At 40.4% G+C, this 17,319-nt stretch overlaps 2 protein-coding genes and 1 long non-coding RNA gene across 4 annotated transcripts in view; 1 reads left to right on the plus strand and 2 right to left on the minus strand.

Moving 5' to 3' along the window:
* Positions 1–8,642, minus strand: part of gba1 (glucosylceramidase beta 1) — a 10,054-nt gene extending 1,412 nt beyond the window's left edge. Inside the window, exons 1-11 of one of the 2 annotated variants that reach the window (XM_027286957.1) lie at positions 8,384–8,635; positions 8,156–8,227; positions 6,237–6,428; positions 6,007–6,153; positions 4,679–4,812; positions 4,424–4,596; positions 4,235–4,324; positions 3,996–4,143; positions 2,919–3,143; positions 2,302–2,465; positions 2,076–2,192 (exon numbers count right to left, since the gene is read on the minus strand). In XM_027286957.1, the coding sequence (XP_027142758.1) occupies positions 2,076–2,192; positions 2,302–2,465; positions 2,919–3,143; positions 3,996–4,143; positions 4,235–4,324; positions 4,424–4,596; positions 4,679–4,812; positions 6,007–6,153; positions 6,237–6,428; positions 8,156–8,222 (1,457 nt within the window). In that variant the 5' untranslated portion in view covers positions 8,223–8,227; positions 8,384–8,635. Of the gene's footprint in view, positions 1–2,075; positions 2,193–2,265; positions 2,466–2,918; positions 3,144–3,995; positions 4,144–4,234; positions 4,325–4,423; positions 4,597–4,678; positions 4,813–6,006; positions 6,154–6,236; positions 6,429–8,155; positions 8,228–8,383 lie in introns of those variants that run through there. The other variant, XM_027286958.1, reaches the window with a different exon arrangement.
* On the plus strand, positions 676–2,041 carry LOC113747349 (uncharacterized). The gene is made up of 2 exons (XR_003463588.1): positions 676–771; positions 1,208–2,041. It is a non-coding gene; the product is annotated as an uncharacterized LOC113747349 (long non-coding RNA).
* A 1,105-nt stretch (positions 8,643–9,747) lies between the features above and the next one.
* On the minus strand, positions 9,748–16,159 carry dap3 (death associated protein 3). The gene is made up of 13 exons (XM_019253922.2): positions 15,898–16,159; positions 15,680–15,721; positions 14,187–14,300; positions 13,936–14,037; positions 13,735–13,843; positions 13,527–13,619; positions 13,287–13,417; positions 12,576–12,656; positions 11,315–11,479; positions 11,144–11,203; positions 10,967–11,056; positions 10,052–10,169; positions 9,748–9,969 (listed from the first exon to the last, which is right to left on the minus strand). The coding sequence occupies exons 2-13, from the start codon at positions 15,716–15,718 to the stop codon at positions 9,884–9,886; spliced, it is 1,188 nt and encodes a 395-aa protein (XP_019109467.2). The 5' UTR covers positions 15,719–15,721; positions 15,898–16,159; the 3' UTR covers positions 9,748–9,883.
* Positions 16,160–17,319: the final 1,160 nt, after the last annotated feature.

The raw sequence follows: 17,319 nt of genomic DNA on the forward strand, positions 1-17,319 counted from the left end.
TGCCAGAGAATCAAGATTTATTTCTCATATCACTTCTTCAAAACAGACTTTGTTATTTACTTTATTTATCATTATTATTTATTTTATTTACAAGTGATCAGACCGGATCTGCACTGGTTGCTGTGGTAACGACGTAGCGCTGGGAAGGGCGTGACTACGTACGCTGATGACGCGTGTTTCCAACGCGGAAGCAGCTTCGTCTTTGCTATTGCCAGCCTGTTTCTCTGGATTAAACGTCCTTTGTCGTGTTTCGAGTGACAGAAAAGACACTTTGAAATCTGCTTTGACCGGCCAGAGCGACGTATTTGTAGAGATCCGACTGGATATCGGATTTTAAAGCACTTCTGTGGCTCAGATCTGTGGCAGAAATCGCATTTCGTGTTGTCAACACTTCTTAAAAATCAATTTGCACATGCCTAAAAACGGATTTAGGCTTGCAGTCTGAATAAGGTATTGTCAGAAATTAGTTTAATGCGTGTTCTGTTGCTGAGAAACCATATCCTACAGTACAAATAGTCCTATTTGACTACTGTACTGTACATATCCACATTATGGCAAGAACTGCTCAGCTAAGCAAAGAGAAGCGACAGTCCATCATTACTTTAAGACTTGAAGGTCAGTCGATCCGGCAGATTTCAAAAGCTTTGAATGTGTCTTCAAGTGCTGTCGCGAAAACCATCAAGCGCTGCGATGAAACTGGCTCTTTTGAGGACCGCCCCAGGAAAGGCAGACCCAGAGTCACCTCTGATGCAGAGGATAAGTTCATCACAGGTACCAGACTCAGAGACAGCAAATTGACTGCACCTAATATCACAGCCTACGTGAACGCTTCACAGGGTTCAAGCAGCAGGCACATCTCAACGTCAACTGTTCAGAGGAGACTGCGTGAATCAGGCCTGCGTGGTCGAACTTCTGCAAAGAAAGAAAGTGCTACTGAGGGAGACCAACAAGAAGAGGAGAATCGTTTAGACCAAGAAACACAAGAAATGGACATTAAACCAGTTTTTGTTCCAACCGATGTGTCTTTGTGAGGATGGTTATCTGCATGTGTGGTTCCCACCGTGAAGCACGGAGGAGATGTGATGGCATAGTTGTGCTTTGTTGTGATTTATTCACACGTGACCAGCATATCTACCAAGGTCTTCTGCAGTGACATGCCATCCTATCTGTTTTGCACTTAGTGGGTCCATTATTTGCTTTTCAACAGGACAGTCACCCCAAACACACCTCCAGGCTATGTAAGGGCTAACCACGAAAGATAGTGTTGGAGTGCTGCATCAGATGATCTCCACAGTCACCCACCTGTTGCCATGGCCTCTCCCCAGTAAGATGGAGGAGGTAACGGCTACAGAGGAAGTATCAAGTGTGTAACATCACAGAGACGTGGCTGAATGAACTCACTTGCTGGTAACTCTGGACGGCTTTCAATTTGTGAGAGTGGACAGCTAAAGACAGCCTGCGAAGCAGGGAGAGAGAGGGGCAACGTCCGTGGACCAAAGGCTGGAGTCAGAACCAGGTCACTGAAGGAAGGACTTAACCTTTTTGTGTGTGGGGCATACACTGTACCAGTTGAGCCTCCAGGGCGATCCTATTTATTTAGTATTTTTCTAATCCACCTTGTATATTGTAACAAGTGAATTTCCCCAGTGTGATATCAATAAAGTCTATCTTCTCGTATCTTAAACCCAAACAATGATTTTGGATGAATTGGACTGCAGAGTGAAGGGAGAGCAGCCACCAAGCGCGCAGCACATGTTGCTTTTTTCCCCACTTAGTTTTGAACAGTTGGATAATGTTAAAGTGATTAACATGTCTGGTTCAGATGATAAAATCAACATGCTTGCTAGTTTGTTTAACGTGCAAAACAAAGCCAGAGATGTGTCTTTCAAACAACTTTCACAGAGACTAAACATATTAGTATATAATACACTGTCTGTAATAACAGCAAGATCGTCACTGAAAAAGTCCTGGATGGTGATTCATGTCTTCAGTGTTAATCTACAATGTATGAAGTTAAAAATAAAGAAAAGCCATTTAATGAGAAGGTGTGTTCAAACCTCTGACTGCTACTGTACCTGTTGAGTAAGATGAGAACCACTGAGCCATCGGGTCTGATGAAGGCAGAGTATTCCAGGTCTGTTTCACGACTGGCGGACACACCCACTCTCTGAGACCCCTCCCACAGGAACTTACTGTGTTAAAAAGTTCATTAATTCAGTGTGAACAAATATCATGTGAGGCAGAATAATGCTGCACCAATCCCACCTTGAACAGTCTGTGTGAAAAGGGCTCCTTTGCTACCTGAAGTGGGCCATGCTATAGAAGGTTGGCTGCTTGTAGAAGACGTCACGGTGTGCATCGACAACTACAGGGCTGTCCACGAAGTTTTTAACCCAGTTTGGTCCACCAGTCTGGTCCAACGCCAGGTTCCAGTCAGTCCAACCCACCACATAATGATTTAAGTCCTGGCATGAAGAGAAACACCCACAGTTTAGTATCTAGTCAGCGCCTTGTATCTTTGTAGTAAGAGGTGTTTAGATGAAATCCACTTGACTGGTGCCCTGTTTAAATGTCACAAGGACAACACATCTACATAAACAAATCCCTCCTGATTCTCAAGATGTCTAGACTCTGAATGCACCCATGCAAAATGGATAGAATGGAGGGAGTCCAATTTCCTTTGAGAGAGAGAGTGAAGACAGAAGAAACAAAACACCCGTTCCAGCTTGCCATGACAGCCTGCAGGCAGTTTTCTGAAGAGTGTGTGCAGCAGACTGCAACTTGTAAACCTGCACTGCAGCATCGGGGGAGGTGATTCACCTTTCAGGAACAGCTCACAGCCTGTCAAATCTCACATCTGTTACAGGGGATCTGAATGAACAAGCATAACCCATGTGCATGAGCTAAGATTATCTTACCTCTAGAATATCATGTGCGTAGTGTTCTGCCCTGTCCCAGCTACCGAGTTTTACCCCTCTGTCTGTTGGGAGAAAGCCAGAGCAGGCCTCTGTACCAAACAGGTAATACTCTGGGTAGAGATGATGGGTTGTTCCCAGGCTTATCTCAGCTGGGACAATGTGGTCAAAGTACCAGTGAACTGCCACACCATGAATGTACCTTCCTGCATGAATATCACTGAGGACCTGAAGGGACAAGATGGGAAAAAAAGAAAAAGATCCCACATAAAATGCAGAAGTTTCTTCAAAAGCATTGAATTTTGTTAAGCTATTACAACGTCTTAAATCTAATTTATAATAGTCTTAAATGTTTTCTCTTGTCTGTTGTAGACAGTAATGTTCAGACCTGAACCAAACAGTCACTACTGCTAGCTACAGTAGCTGGGAAGCTCATCATCACATAATGGGCAAGTGTCGATTTTAGCAAAACCTTGAAATGAATTCATCTTTTTTTATAGCTTAATCCATCAACACATATTATGCTGCTTGCCTGGATCCAGGTCACATTAATATAATTGATTATATCATAAGGAATTATTGTTATGCTTCTGGGAAGTACTGCAAAAATGTAATATAATGATAAATAATTCTAAGCCACATTGTCCCTATTGGTTTTATATCATACTTTCATACTTTGGTTGTTATGACTGTGAAATATTGTATCGCTGGTATTAAATTGCATTCTGTGGTAATAAAAAGGTCTTAAAATGTCTAAATTTAACACTGAACCTTGCAGAAACCTGTTTTATTTATTTATTTTTAAAAAGTGAGACTGGAAAATGTAAGAAGTCCTTTATTCCTGAGTAAATTGTATCTTACTACACATATTTTAGCTTTCCCTCCCAGCATCTAAACATGTATATCTTCTCTAATGTGTTCAGTTAACTTGTATTTTTATTATACATTATATGTGCCTTGTTAAAATCCTTTACTGTCCTTTAATCTATTTTCTATTTTATAGCCCGCAGCACTATGCAGCAGCAGGTGTAACAAAGTTTACCATGACCTTTCCCACTATCGCTCCATCCTTGGACTCACCACTTTAGCCCAGTAGGGCAGCAGCAGGCGGTTGTCATCCAGTATGAGTATGTGTGTATGTGGGCGTGATGAAGCGTGCAGGGCAGGGCCCAGGTCCAGAGCCACCCAGTCCCTCTGCTCCTCAGGAGTGAAGCCCAGAGCCTGGAAACTGCAGGGACACAAAGATGCTTCTCAGTCTGTTGTAACATTTCAGAGTCCTGACAAAGGTTAATTCTTTTTAATAGAATGCAAGATGAGACCTGTAGTTTGTCATTCGTCCTGCAGAGGGCTCATTCCCTGTGGTCAGGGCCCAGAAGGTCAAGTTATATTTAGCATATTCCTCAAGGAACCTGAGAGGACAGAAAAAAGTGAGTGCCAGAATAAGCTTCCATTGTATCAGATATTATCAACAATGCGACATTACATTTAGGTAAAGCCACACATGTCACCTGATATAATAGTGAGCCCAGGTCTTGTGCACCTTGCCCCCAGGTTTGCCCTTCAGGGAGCCCTTTCCAATAAGTGCATCGTTAGTTTTCATCCAAGCGGGGGCGCTCCATGCACTGGCCAGCAGAGACAGGGGGCGAGGAGACAAGGCCTGAGCACGCTGCAGGAGAGGGATCTAGGAAGAAGAGGAGAGCTTAGAGGGATGGAGTGATGAGCATGTGCATGTGTAAGAGAGAGAGACAGAGACAGAGACAGACCTTCATTTTGATGTCCTCAGGGGCCAGATTGAAATGATCCAGATTGTAGTCTCCAGGTGTGTCAGCGTATGTGTACGTACGGGTGGAGAAGTCACAGCTGGCCATCGGCACACGCACCACACTGTAGCTGATACCTGCCAGAGACACAGCGTCGAAAACAACAGAGGCTGACTGATAACTCACTATAATAATTTTAGCAACTCATAGAGGAGAAATATTTAGATGATAGACGCTGGAAATATCTCAAATCCATGGTAACATCTTTCTTGACATTTTGAGCATCGTCACAGTGACACATGGTTTCCTTTTTACCACGTGTACATAATATCTAATACAAAACGTTAACCACAAATATATACACATTTCAACGCTATTAAGTTATTTGTACACATTTCTGTAAATTCTGGTCAAGTTGTAACCAAATTAGGTTTAGACTTCACTTTAATCCCCCTATTTACCATTTAATATCCATCCATCCATTACTGACAGTGCTAACCACTGCACTATCATGCCGCCCCATCTATGATTCATAATTTATAAATATTATAATGTAGGTTTTATTAACAACTATATCTCCTCCTGTGGGAACCCATAAGTGGATAATGAATGAAAATCTAGTAAAACGGAGTTGTGATAACATGAACTACAACTTCATACAAGAAGTTATAATTGTTGCCAAATACTGTACATTAATAAACACTTAAAATATTTATCTGCTTGCAACATTACATTGTTATAAACACGTTAACATGGGTTTAAGTAATGTGTTACCTAGAATTAGACACTGAGCTTCTTCTTACTTTATAAAATATTTACATTTAAGGAATATGTTACACCCTATTTATTATTATTTATAATATTATAATATATATAATTTTCTATTTATGCTTCTCAACATGTTAGTGCTTTTCATCTCTTTTTATATTTTTCTGCTTGCTGTGTTGTTATGCTCCAAAACACTAACACACATTTCTTGCACGTGAAAACCTACCTGGCAATGAACCTGTTTATGACATAGCCCAGCTTTAATAACAGCATGCATGAGTGATGCTGAACAATGTAGGTGATGATGCTGCAGATTATTCTGTAAATGTGGGAAAACAAACTAACCTGCACACCTCTCGTAAAATGTGTGCAACGTATTCTTCATTATGTTGAAGCACAACAACTGTTGTCATGTGAAAAACACGGCTTGCTCTGTGTTTTTACATTAAAAATAGACAAACAAGAACAATAAATGTGTCTTGTTTGTGAATGTTCCTGGAATTTATGGTCACCTTATGCTTTTCTGATTTATTACCCCACCAGTTTTTTTTTTCTTAGTGTACCTTCAGGGGAAAAGTACTGTCGTAGCAGCTGGTCCTGTGCACCGGCAGAAAGAGACAGGATGTTAATCGCTGCTGCGTCTGTCATAGCTCCACCAAATCCCCTGATCTTCTGGTACTTCTGGTAGGGAACGATGGTCAACCTGAGGGCTGATAGAGACACATAATGAAAGAAGATGCTCTGTGCCTACTCCAACACCACTGACATCCCAGTAAAAACCCACATCACTTACCTGCCCCGGTGCTGTTCACCTGGACCCGACCCTGACCTGCTTCAAGTCTGCTACCGGCCATACTGGTCAGGTATGAGGAATACTGGCCCAAAGGAGGCAAAGTGACTGAGCCAACACTGTCACAGTAGGTTGAATTACACTCACACACCACAGAGCCATGACCAAAGTTTCTGGCAACACATCCAGTGCTTTCTGGAAGGAGAAGAAGAAAGAGAAACATCTCATTCACATATTACTGAAGAACAGAAGTTTTAGAATTTACTTCACACACAGGCAACAAAAGAGGGCCACACATTCAGATAATGGCAACTGAAAACAGGTGTATCATAGTGACGTAAAGTAACAGAGTACTGAGATTTACTTAAGTACTGCAGAGACAGCAACACTACAAACATATGATGATCCTATAGAATATGATTCATAGCTGTAGATTAAAACTACCCAACAGTATATAAAGTAGCTCAAATAAGCTCAGCCTCAGTAAAAGGTACAGAAATATGAGTGTGATGCGTTAAAGACAGTGTGGATCAGCAGAGGTAAATCATTACCACATATGGGACTGTGCCAAACCAATTTATATTGGAGTGGCATTCAGAAAGCCTTGAGCAAAGTATTTAAGACTCAGATACCGTTGAACTCAGAGACTCATTATCTGGGACATGTTTTGTTTTAGAAACAGAGGAAGGATACAAAGCAGCTGCAGGCCCTTTTAGCAGCGAAAAAACAAAAAATAAAAAAAATCAGTAGAAAGTCCAGCACCACCTACGCTGGAAGCCTGGTTAAATGGAAAAATTAATTAATGGAAATATTTAAACTGGAAAAGCTGACTTATTGTTTGAGGGTCCAAAAAGACATATTGTACCCATTTTTTTTTATAAACAAATCAAATTTATAACTATAACACGGGCAGACTTTGTATGAATCCCCTGACATTCTATGCTCCCTTCCGCTTTCTGACGTGAATAATAAAAAATTAAGCACCTTTAGTGGCTTTTATTGTACACAGTTATTTTTTTTTTTGATATGATGTGACATGAGGAAGTTAAAAGCTGAAAACTACTGGCTGATTTAAGCAGAAGCACATACAGATATATTTACATAAGAATATACACTGACCAGCCACTTCTTCAGGTACACTTTCAATGTGATCCAATATAACAACTCTGCCATAAACATTTACAAAGCTTATAATGTTTCAGTTTTTGTTGACACTGACAGAGAGGTATTACTTTGACTATTATGTTTACTACCGAGGTTGTAGTTTGCAGTAGTGTTAAACTGGACTGCAGTATATTAAGGTGTTTCTAATATGATGGCCCTTTCATGTATGTAAATAAGGCGGACAGGGTTGTTGTATTGGACCATATTGGATTGTACAAATGGAGTATTTTCACAGTGTGGTATTAGTACTGTTACTTTTAGTGGAGTATTTTCACAATGTGGTATTAGTACCTTTAATTGTAGTGGAGTATTTTCACAATGTGGTATTAGTACTGTTACTTGTAGTGGAGTATATTCACAGTGTGGTATTAGTACTGTTACTTGTATTTTCACAGTGTGGTATTAGTACTGTTACTTGTAGTGGAGTATTTTCACAGTGTGATATTAGTACTGTAACTTGCAGTGGAGTATTTTCACAGTGTGGTATTAGTACTGTTACTTGTAATGGAGTATTTTCACAGTGTGGTATTAGTACTGTTACTTGTAGTGGAGTATTTTCACAGTGTGGTATTAGTACTGTTACTTTTAATGGAGTATTTTCACAGTGTGATATTAGTACTGTTACTTGCAGTGGAGTATTTTCACAGTGTGGTATTAATACTGTTACTTGTAATGGAGTATTTTCACAGTGTGGTATTAGTACGGTTACTTGTAGTGGAGTATTTTCACAGTGTGGTTTTAGTACTTTGGTGTGGTACCTGCAGAAAGAGTCACTTCCGCTGTGAGGAAACCGAGAGCCACAAGTAAACATGATGACAACGCCATTTTATCTAGAAACAAACAATATTGAAAGAAGTCTTCAGGGATGACAGTTCAAACTCGATAAAACAGTAAAATACAAGTTAGAAACGAGCCAACTTCTTTCATTTAGCCCTCACACACACATACACATTTAATTCAGAGCACATTAGAGCAGATTATCTCACCTCAGAGGATCCTGATACAGACTCTGACATGTCCTGCGGGTCAGTTCAAACATCTACACTCGACCATCACCTTAACTTGGTCCACTCTTCCATACCGGCCACTTTGTTTTGGCCAACAAACATGACTTTTGCCCGGTCATGTGACTTTGTCAACTGTCACGTGAAGAAAGGTGCAATAACGCGACTCACTGCCAGGTGTCGCTGCACAATAAATGAGGATACAAGAAAGGATTTATGTGTTTGAGTCTTTGTAATGTTCTTACGCAAATAGACCTTTTTCACAGCAGTCATGTTGACATGAAGTAGCAGGGTCAGCACAGGTGTTTACAATGATACTAATTAAGGTTCAGTCACATTTATTGCAGTGGAGACTTTACAATGAGCCAACAGCAGCACCCTGACTGTGTTTGACCTGAATGGAAGTGAACCTTAAATTAGCATCATTGGTAACACCTGTGCTTACCTGCTGTTTCATGTCCAAATGCTGCTGTGAAAAAGGTCTCCTGAGCAGTGTAAGGGAGAACAAATGTCTGTGTACAAATTATAAAAAGCCAAATCAAACATGGCACCTCTCAAACCTTCACCAGCAGTTTCTCAGTAGCACATGAAGAAATGTTCATGACTAAAGTGGCTGCAGGCCAGGAGGATGGTAGCTTTATCTTGGAGATGGCATCTTGTTTTGTATTGGAGAGCCTGACTTATATAACAGAAGAAAGGCCGGAGAATTTGAAAATGTGTGAAAGCATTTAGTGGAGTTTCTTAGGCGTCAAATTGCACAGTCATCTTTAAATTGCTGTATGTTGATGCATGTCGTCTATGTTTTGTGGAAACTGTGACTACATACTTTATGGTTTAATTTAATATTTATTGTTATGGGTGGTACAGTGGTTAGCACTGTCCCTGACAGCATTAAGGTTCCTGGTTCTAACCTCAGCTGACTTACACTCATAGGTAAATTGTTGACTCTAATTGTCCGTAGGTGTGAATGTGAATGGTTGTGTGTCTGTATGTCCCCTTCGATGAACTGGCGACTTGTCCAGGGTGTACACGGCCTGTCCTGTCAGTCCCCCTATAACCCTAGTGAGGAGAAGCGGTTACAGATAATGCATGTATGTATTTGTTGCCTATGTGAAATATATGAACATTTAAATTAAAATATTGTTTAAAACAAACAAACTAAGTGGCTCTTAATAGTATTCAGTTTATAAAGAATGTGTCAAATTCCCATAGTGATTTATGTAATTAAATCTTTTTTCCAAGGTACTCTGAACTACTGCAACTACGGTACTTGAATTACTTGCATGTTTAATTAAAGTTCTTTGCAGTGGATTTAAACATGTACAAAAATTTTTTAAAGTTTTTAATTGAATTCAACATTTTATTATCAAAGTAACACACATGCATCATAATTTACAGAGGGAGACGTATTATAGACATGGACATTTGTATGTTTGTTTGATTTTTGTGTGCGACATTTATGCATGTACGCTTAATGTGAGTTCATATGGAGCCACAAATCCTCTCCAACATGGATGGATTTCTGTTGCTCAAAAAGACGAGTTCTTTCTTCCCTTCCTCTGTGTGACCTGAGCAGGAGAGGAAAAAAAGGATTTGAGGTTATTTAAACGTCTTTTTCTGTTACAAAGCATTCACAGTATCATCACTTACTCTGTGGATGCTGAAGCCAGTGACGGTCCATATAGTAGAGGTAACAACTCTCAAACTCTTTCTCGCTGTAGTTGGGCACTGACACCGGGATGAACGGGTCCATCTTGTCAAAGCCCTTCTGATGAGGGACACGCAAACAGGAAATCAACATACTGAGCATCAAATGTCAGAGCAGAAAATAATCACACATTTGATTAACAATACTTAGATGCTGTAAATGATCACATTAATCAAAAAAAAATAAAGATATTAGGATTTCTATCATTTCAATCCAGATAGAGAAGAAAGCATGCATATTTTTAAAAAGACAAGTTGAAGTCAAGTCCACATGGTCAGTGGTCAACGACAGAAGTCTAAATGATTGTATTATAACGTCAACATTTTTCAACTTGGTGAGACAAGAATGTTATACGACCCAACATTAGGTTTTGCAGTTCAATCATTTCCCAGAACAGATGTAAGAGGTGGCTGACAGTAATAGATTTATTGGTCCATTAGGAAATTGATCTTACGACATGCGGACATCAGCTGAATACGACCACGATAAATAATACTAGAACACACAGCAACAGCACAATCGCACGGTGTGAAACTGCAAACAGGTACAAGCATAAAACAAAATGGTAGATACTGTTTGATTTGTTGCCTACAGGCACCAAAAAGTTGAGATGTTCTTTACAAAGCAACAACAAAGCATAACCATTATGTCGTCTGTGTCTCACTTAACTGAATTACGACACGTCTGCCCATGAGGCCTGAGACGAGTGATAAAATCTCAAGGTCATGTTTGCAATTTCCTGACTAATAACCAAAGTTTGAGAAGGGAAGGAAAGACGAGTCTGCTGTCAGAGCTGGAGGGCAAGTGCTAAAGATTATAAAGTACAAAAAAAGAAGAAAAAAAAAAAGACCTCTGACCTCTCCCAGCAGCTCATGAGGCAAGTAGGCAGATTTTGAAGTGTAGAGAGACCCCGTCTGAGACAGAGTAGTGATGATGGCGCCTCCAGTCTGAAATAAAAAGAGCGAATGTCAATAAAAAAAATAAATTTTAACCCTGAAATTTAACAGACATCGCCTTCAGTGTGCTCTGCTCACCCAGTCGTTCTTCACCAGTTTCCTCAGGTTATAAACCAAAGTGAGCTCCTCTGGTTCCACCTGACGGACAGTGAGAAAGACAAACACATGAGCCTTCCTGTCTGTTGAAGCTGAAAGAGAAGCATGAAGACGAGTATGAAGCATGACAGGACTGTGAATGTGTTTCCTCACAGCGCTCTTATCCTCCTTCTTGATGGTGGATCTTCCCCACAGGGCGTTGACACCATCCACAGCCACGGCCAGGCGGAAGTTTGACTCTGGCTGCCCACTTTGTAGCCTCAGCTCCTTCATCACCGCCCCCACCACATCACTGCTGCTCTTCACACGGGTGATACCCTACAGCAAAAAGAAAGGCCATCAGAAGCCTGATCACGTCAAAAGCAAATATAGGGCAACTCCATTGGTCTGTTTACAGTCTGTTTACAGGTCTTGAAGAGTACTACTGCATATGTAAAGCCTTTTGTCTCTCCAGTGGGAGCAAAGTCTGATAAATGCCTCCAGTTAGGGCTGACGACTACAAGTTTGAAAATGAAAGCTCAGCAGACCACCGTAAGCCGCTCCACATCTCTGCTACATGAGACGCTTTTCAGCATAACACACCCGAATCTCCTGAACTGTCTGCAGTGGAGAGGCATTGTGGGTAACACAGACGCAAGGTTCTTATGAGGAAGAATGGGTGGAATAACACAAACCAACAAAAGAAAAGTTCAGTTCTGCTGCATTGATTTTAATACTTTGTGGTTTTATTTACAGAGAATAACGACACAAAACTTTGCAGGACAAAAAAAATTGGTAGAGTGTTAGAGAAAACAAGAATTTCATGCACCTGTCTTTAGTTTTAAGCCTGCAGTTTATTACAGATGTGTCAGCAGGACATTTGAAACGTATTTGATTTCCCATGACAAATAATGTCATGTCAGAAGTTTGGCTATTAATATCAGATCTAATTACAGCCTACAACGAGCTCGCAGTAACACCAGCAGTGACCAAGAATGAGTTTGTCTGAGAAAATAGAGCAGCACTAATGTCTCAGCGTGTTCCTTATTATAGAGCAAATGATTCGGTGAAATATAGCAGAGTGAGATGGCTGATTGGAGGAGGTGAGAAATTCACAGGCTGAACATAAATCTAATACTCTTTTTCCACTTTTGTCAGTGTGTGTGTGGTACAAAAATATTGTGCTGATCCATCACTATGCTCCGTTCATTGGCTATTGATCACCACTAAGCACAGGCGAGGTGAAAGATGAAACTTTAATGACCTCTGTTGGGAAATCGGTGGGACAAGAGCAAAGAATAGGTAACAGAAAATTCAACAAACTGATGAAAATGTCTTGGAGGGCGATATAAACCACACCACAGATGAACACAAATAAATACTCAGAGCCAGAAAAATCAAGACTCCCCTTCATTTGTCCTGTGAAAAGACTCACCTGATCCACCAGCTCTCCTAGAGCACTTCCCTCCTCAGTGGATTCTCTCTTAGTCCACACATAGCGCTGCTTTGTCTTTATCTGGAAGAGAAACAGCACAGTTTCACTGACGTGCTGGGTCCTGATTTTAATTCATGCATCAGGTTTTTCTTACATGAGGTTAAAAATCTTTGTTTGTTCCATGACACAAATTACATTTATTAATTCTAAGCTGTATAATTCAGTCTATAATATTGTTTTAAATGTCAATATGGTAAAAAAAATGTGTTGTTTTGTGGAAATTATCTCACAAAATTTTTATTTGCTTTATTTATCAAAAAGCTAATGTAAGACACTCTAGAATAATCTAACTAGATCATCTATAAAAGAAATATTGTCATTCAAAATACACCATATTATTTTATACTATGTATTATTTTATTTGTGCTATGCAAAGACACTTCAAACTCTTCATTTTACAGCGATACATGTGGGTAAATTCAGGTCAAGTCATCAAGCAGTGTAATGGCTTCATGCATATCAGCATGTGGCTGCTGTGAAGACACAGTCAAGGCTCATTTAACCTCTATAAGTGCTTGTTAATCATGTGACAAATTTTGTAATACTCCTCCAGCCTTAATCTGACTATGTATACTCTTAGGCATCCACTTGATATTCTAACATTGCAGCCCACCGCTGTTCATAAAAGCACACTGTGTAAAAAATCATTACCTTTGAAAGGAAGTGTTCATTGGTGACTTTGAAGTTGCGTAACCATTCGGTGGCTTGTAATGGCTGATCAAAGCGAGAGGTGTTATAAGAAGAGGGCAGCAGCTCCTTACAATTCTTCACCCAGATGTGAGCTGTATTATAAAAAAAAATAAAAGTCAGAGGAGGGTCACTGTGACACTTGCTGTTCTTCTGCAGTGGTAGCTGGTAGTCAGCCACTTGGTTTGCGTCACTGTGTCTCACCATCAGGAATATGAAGCACCAGCCATCCCTGTGTATAGCAGAAGTGGACTGCGTGACAGAGAGATATCGTCTTCCCACTGCCCTTCAACCCATCTAAACAACTAGATAAGGTTGACAACAGGTTTATTCAGAAGCAGCAAGAGAAGAAGAAATGTCTGTTAATCTGTGTGTGTGTGTGTGTGTGTGTGTGAGCGTTTTAAAAGGATACAGAATAGATATCGCACAGCAGGTTTGCTGGTGTCTGTTTTCTTCAGGCAAGAGATGACCTCTAGAGCTGGCGACCTCACCATCATACAGGCTTCATTGAAGGTCTTCACCTGAAACCATACCCGACAGATATGTTACTATTAAAAAACACTAAATCAAGACACAAAACAACATCTAGGAGATTCTATGTTTAACATCATACCTGTTGTTGATAGCGCCAAGGGAGGCCGTGAGGAAACAGAGTGCGGACGTGTGCAGAGGGCAGTGTGTAATACTGTCCCAGATGTTTCTCTGACTGACATGCCTGGAAAGAAACAAACAGTGAGCTCACCGATCATTAATGCACAGATGACTGCTGCAACAAACACAAACATGTCCTGTGTGCCCCCACCACCACCACCTGCCTGTTAGCATGATGACGACATTTGCACTCTTAAGGTCAGATTTGCTTACCGGATCATTCTCCTGTGCTCTGCAAACTGAGAAGGTCTCAGATTCTGACTCTGCAGCCACAGCCGCCTGCTGCTGCCCACATCCACTGGTATGAAGGGACCTCACGTGTGTTGCCTGCAAAGAATTAATCATTTTATTCAAGTATCAAATACAACCAAAGGTATCTAGCATACAAGACAGTATTTACAATAAATACAAGAGTCAACAGAAAAATCATCTGTGTAAAACACGTTATATCATTTTCAGGATTAGCTTTAGTCAAAAATTATGATAAGAGGAATAAAATGTATTTAAATGTAAATCCTTGTTTTTCACTGTACGCTTACGAGTCAAAACCCTTGTACGTGTACACATACTGGGCTACTACGGTAGATTCTAATGTTTTAAATGTTGGTTTACGTAACATTTGAGAGTGGACAGGTGAAGAGAGACAGGAAAGCAGGCAGAGAGAGGGGGAACGACACACGGCAAAGGACAACAGGCTGGATTCGAAACCCGGTAGCTCCAGGAAGGACTCTGCCTTTATAGGCACCTCTTTCTCATCCACCTCGTATGTCGTTAGCTGCTGTGACACGTGAATTTCCCCCGGTGTGGGATCAATAAAGTCTTGTCTTAATCTTATCTTGTCTTTTAAGATTTTTCAAAACGTAATGACAGATTTTTACAAAACTACAATTACAAAGTAGTTAATTTGGATAAATATACTTTTAAAACAGACGTTAATTCATCACAGTCCTTTGTATTCATTGCGGTATGCTGGATATACTGACTGTTAATGTTTATGTTTGTTTTCAAGTTTAAATTTATGTTTATGTATGTATCTTGCGGCATGATGGTGCAGTGGTTAGCGCTGTCACCTCACAGCGAGAAGGTTCTTGGTTCGAACCTCCTTTCTGTGTGGAGTTTGCATATTCTCCCCGTGTCTGCGTGGGTTCTCTCTGGCTTCCTCCCACAGTCCAAAGACATGCACTTAAAACATGTTCAGTTCTAACTTGCCCGTCTATGTGCACTGTGATGAACTGGTGGCATGTCCAGGGTGTACCCTGCCTCTCGCCCTGTCAGCTGGGATAGGCTGCAGCCCTACTGTGACCCTGATGAGGATACACTGTTACAGATAATGGATGGATATCTAAGCTTGTCAAGTAACCTATGTATGAATGAACAAAGACTTAAATGACAAAAAAAGAAAACAACTCTGTAAGCTATCTTAGCCTCAATCAAAAATACTTGTATATACTTAACATACTTTTTTAAATTAGTGTCTACTGCCAGCTTGTATCACCACATGAATGCACATCCCATTAAACCAATATAAAGCTGTGTTTCACACCAAAACCACCCATAAACATGTACTGTGCCTCCCTGCTTTGAAAACAGAGGAGCTGACCTAGGTCAGTAACATGTGAGAAGGGTTAATCTGCACATACATGTCCAGGTTATACATCTGCAGCTTGTCACACAGCATATAAACCCACTGTTAACAGTGATCTCACCGTTTGCCGTAGTCTGAAGGACAGTCTGTGGAGCGCCATGATCTGAAACACGGAGGTCGAGATGAGTTATACTTCACTGATGTGGTAAGTAATGTTATAAACACACACCGGTGTCCCTTAACCTTGCCTGAACAGTTAGCTGACGGCTAGTACCCAGCATTTAACATTAACCACCATCAGCACTGCGGAGCTATTTTAGCACCAAAACACGTGTTTACCTGCGATCAATTCATTAAAAATGAGTGCCGAGGATTTGGGTTAAGGTAACCCGCTGACAAATGTCTCCGTGGTGGTTTTTGCAGAGGGTAAACTTGTGCACACCTCCACACGAAGTCAGCGTGCCGGATCCGTCATGGACACCGCCATCACGCAGCACACAGCAGGACGTGACGCGACGTCACCGCGATCCCGTTCAGCCAATCAGAAGGCAGCAGGAGCCAGGCAGGCGACAACAACAACAGAGGAAAATGGAGTTTACCAGACTTTGACACATTTCATCTGTGATCATAATTAATGCAGGGAGAATGATAACAGCTGTGAACACACGGTGGAGGAGCTCCGTGCATTAGTAACTGCTTAAATGAGGGATCTTCTTCTCTTAAAGCATTAAATGAAGATTTTACCCATAATTACAGTAACTTCATAATCTAATCTAAGATAATCAAGAGATCTGTAATAGCTCAAGAGGTATTAAGAAGAAGGTACAAGCCCTACACTAGCCCTAATCCTTTTTTTTACAAAGTAAAAGTAGGTATCCATGATGAAAAACAGCCTGCAAAATTATACATATGCACACTTACACAATTCTTATCCCTGACTCTAGTCCTAACACGTATGATTTAGATTTGAAAAGACAAGTTTTGTTCCATATATTTATGTCCCTTATTGTTCCATATATCATATTTTAAACTACTAAATACTTTACATATTTACATTTGCACCACAGTTTGCTCTTTTCCGATGTTCCTATTTTTAAATAAATGTTTTTGTGTGTTCTTTATTTTATCACTTGTGTTATGCACAGTCTATAGAGATATTTAACCTCACTGGGACAGGAACAATATATATGTACTGCATATAAATTAATATGCAGTACATTACTTAAGAGATATTTACTATCTCTTAATGTAATGTACTACATATTAATTTATAGCCAAAGTTGGATTAACAACAAAGCAAAGAGGGCAGTAGACCCGAACCTCAGCCCCCAGGCCCCCCCAAAAGGTCCAGGTTCACTGTTTGTATGTAAATTGATTAACTGCAAAGTATTTTAAGAAAAAGCACTACTAAAGTGTAAGTGTAAGGTGATCCAACATTATTACCTAACTCTAACAAATTTAGTATATATTCTGTTTGAAGAAAGGGTCTGCACACTCAGCAGGTGTTGGAAATCAAAACTTTCATCATGGCAAAAACTTTTTTGATGTATCTTAGTGTGCAGAGCATTTCTGTCTTATGATTTAATGTTTTTTTGGTATTGTGACCTCTTAAAAAATATGCTTTGCTCCCACACTGCAGACTCCTAAATAAAAATGTGTTTACTTAAAATACCCCAAACTCATGCACATACAAAAAATCCTGGATGACACTACCAGTGCTGCTATGCTGGAGTCTGACTCCTGGGCTGTTTTCTGGGTCTC

Source organism: Larimichthys crocea, chromosome XIII, assembly GCF_000972845.2.
Source record: "Larimichthys crocea isolate SSNF chromosome XIII, L_crocea_2.0, whole genome shotgun sequence".
In the NCBI taxonomy this organism is placed as follows: Eukaryota; Metazoa; Chordata; class Actinopteri; family Sciaenidae; genus Larimichthys; species Larimichthys crocea.

Coding starts and splice junctions, on each gene's coding strand:
- dap3 (XM_019253922.2), bottom strand. CDS start 15,718: ATGGCGCTCCACAGACTGTCCTTCAGACTACGGCAAACG. Junction 13,418..13,526: donor GGTGCTTCATATTCCTGATG/GTGAGACACAGT, acceptor TTTATAATACAG/CTCACATCTGGGTGAAGAAT. Junction 11,480..12,575: donor TAGGAGAGCTGGTGGATCAG/GTGAGTCTTTTC, acceptor TTTTTGCTGTAG/GGTATCACCCGTGTGAAGAG.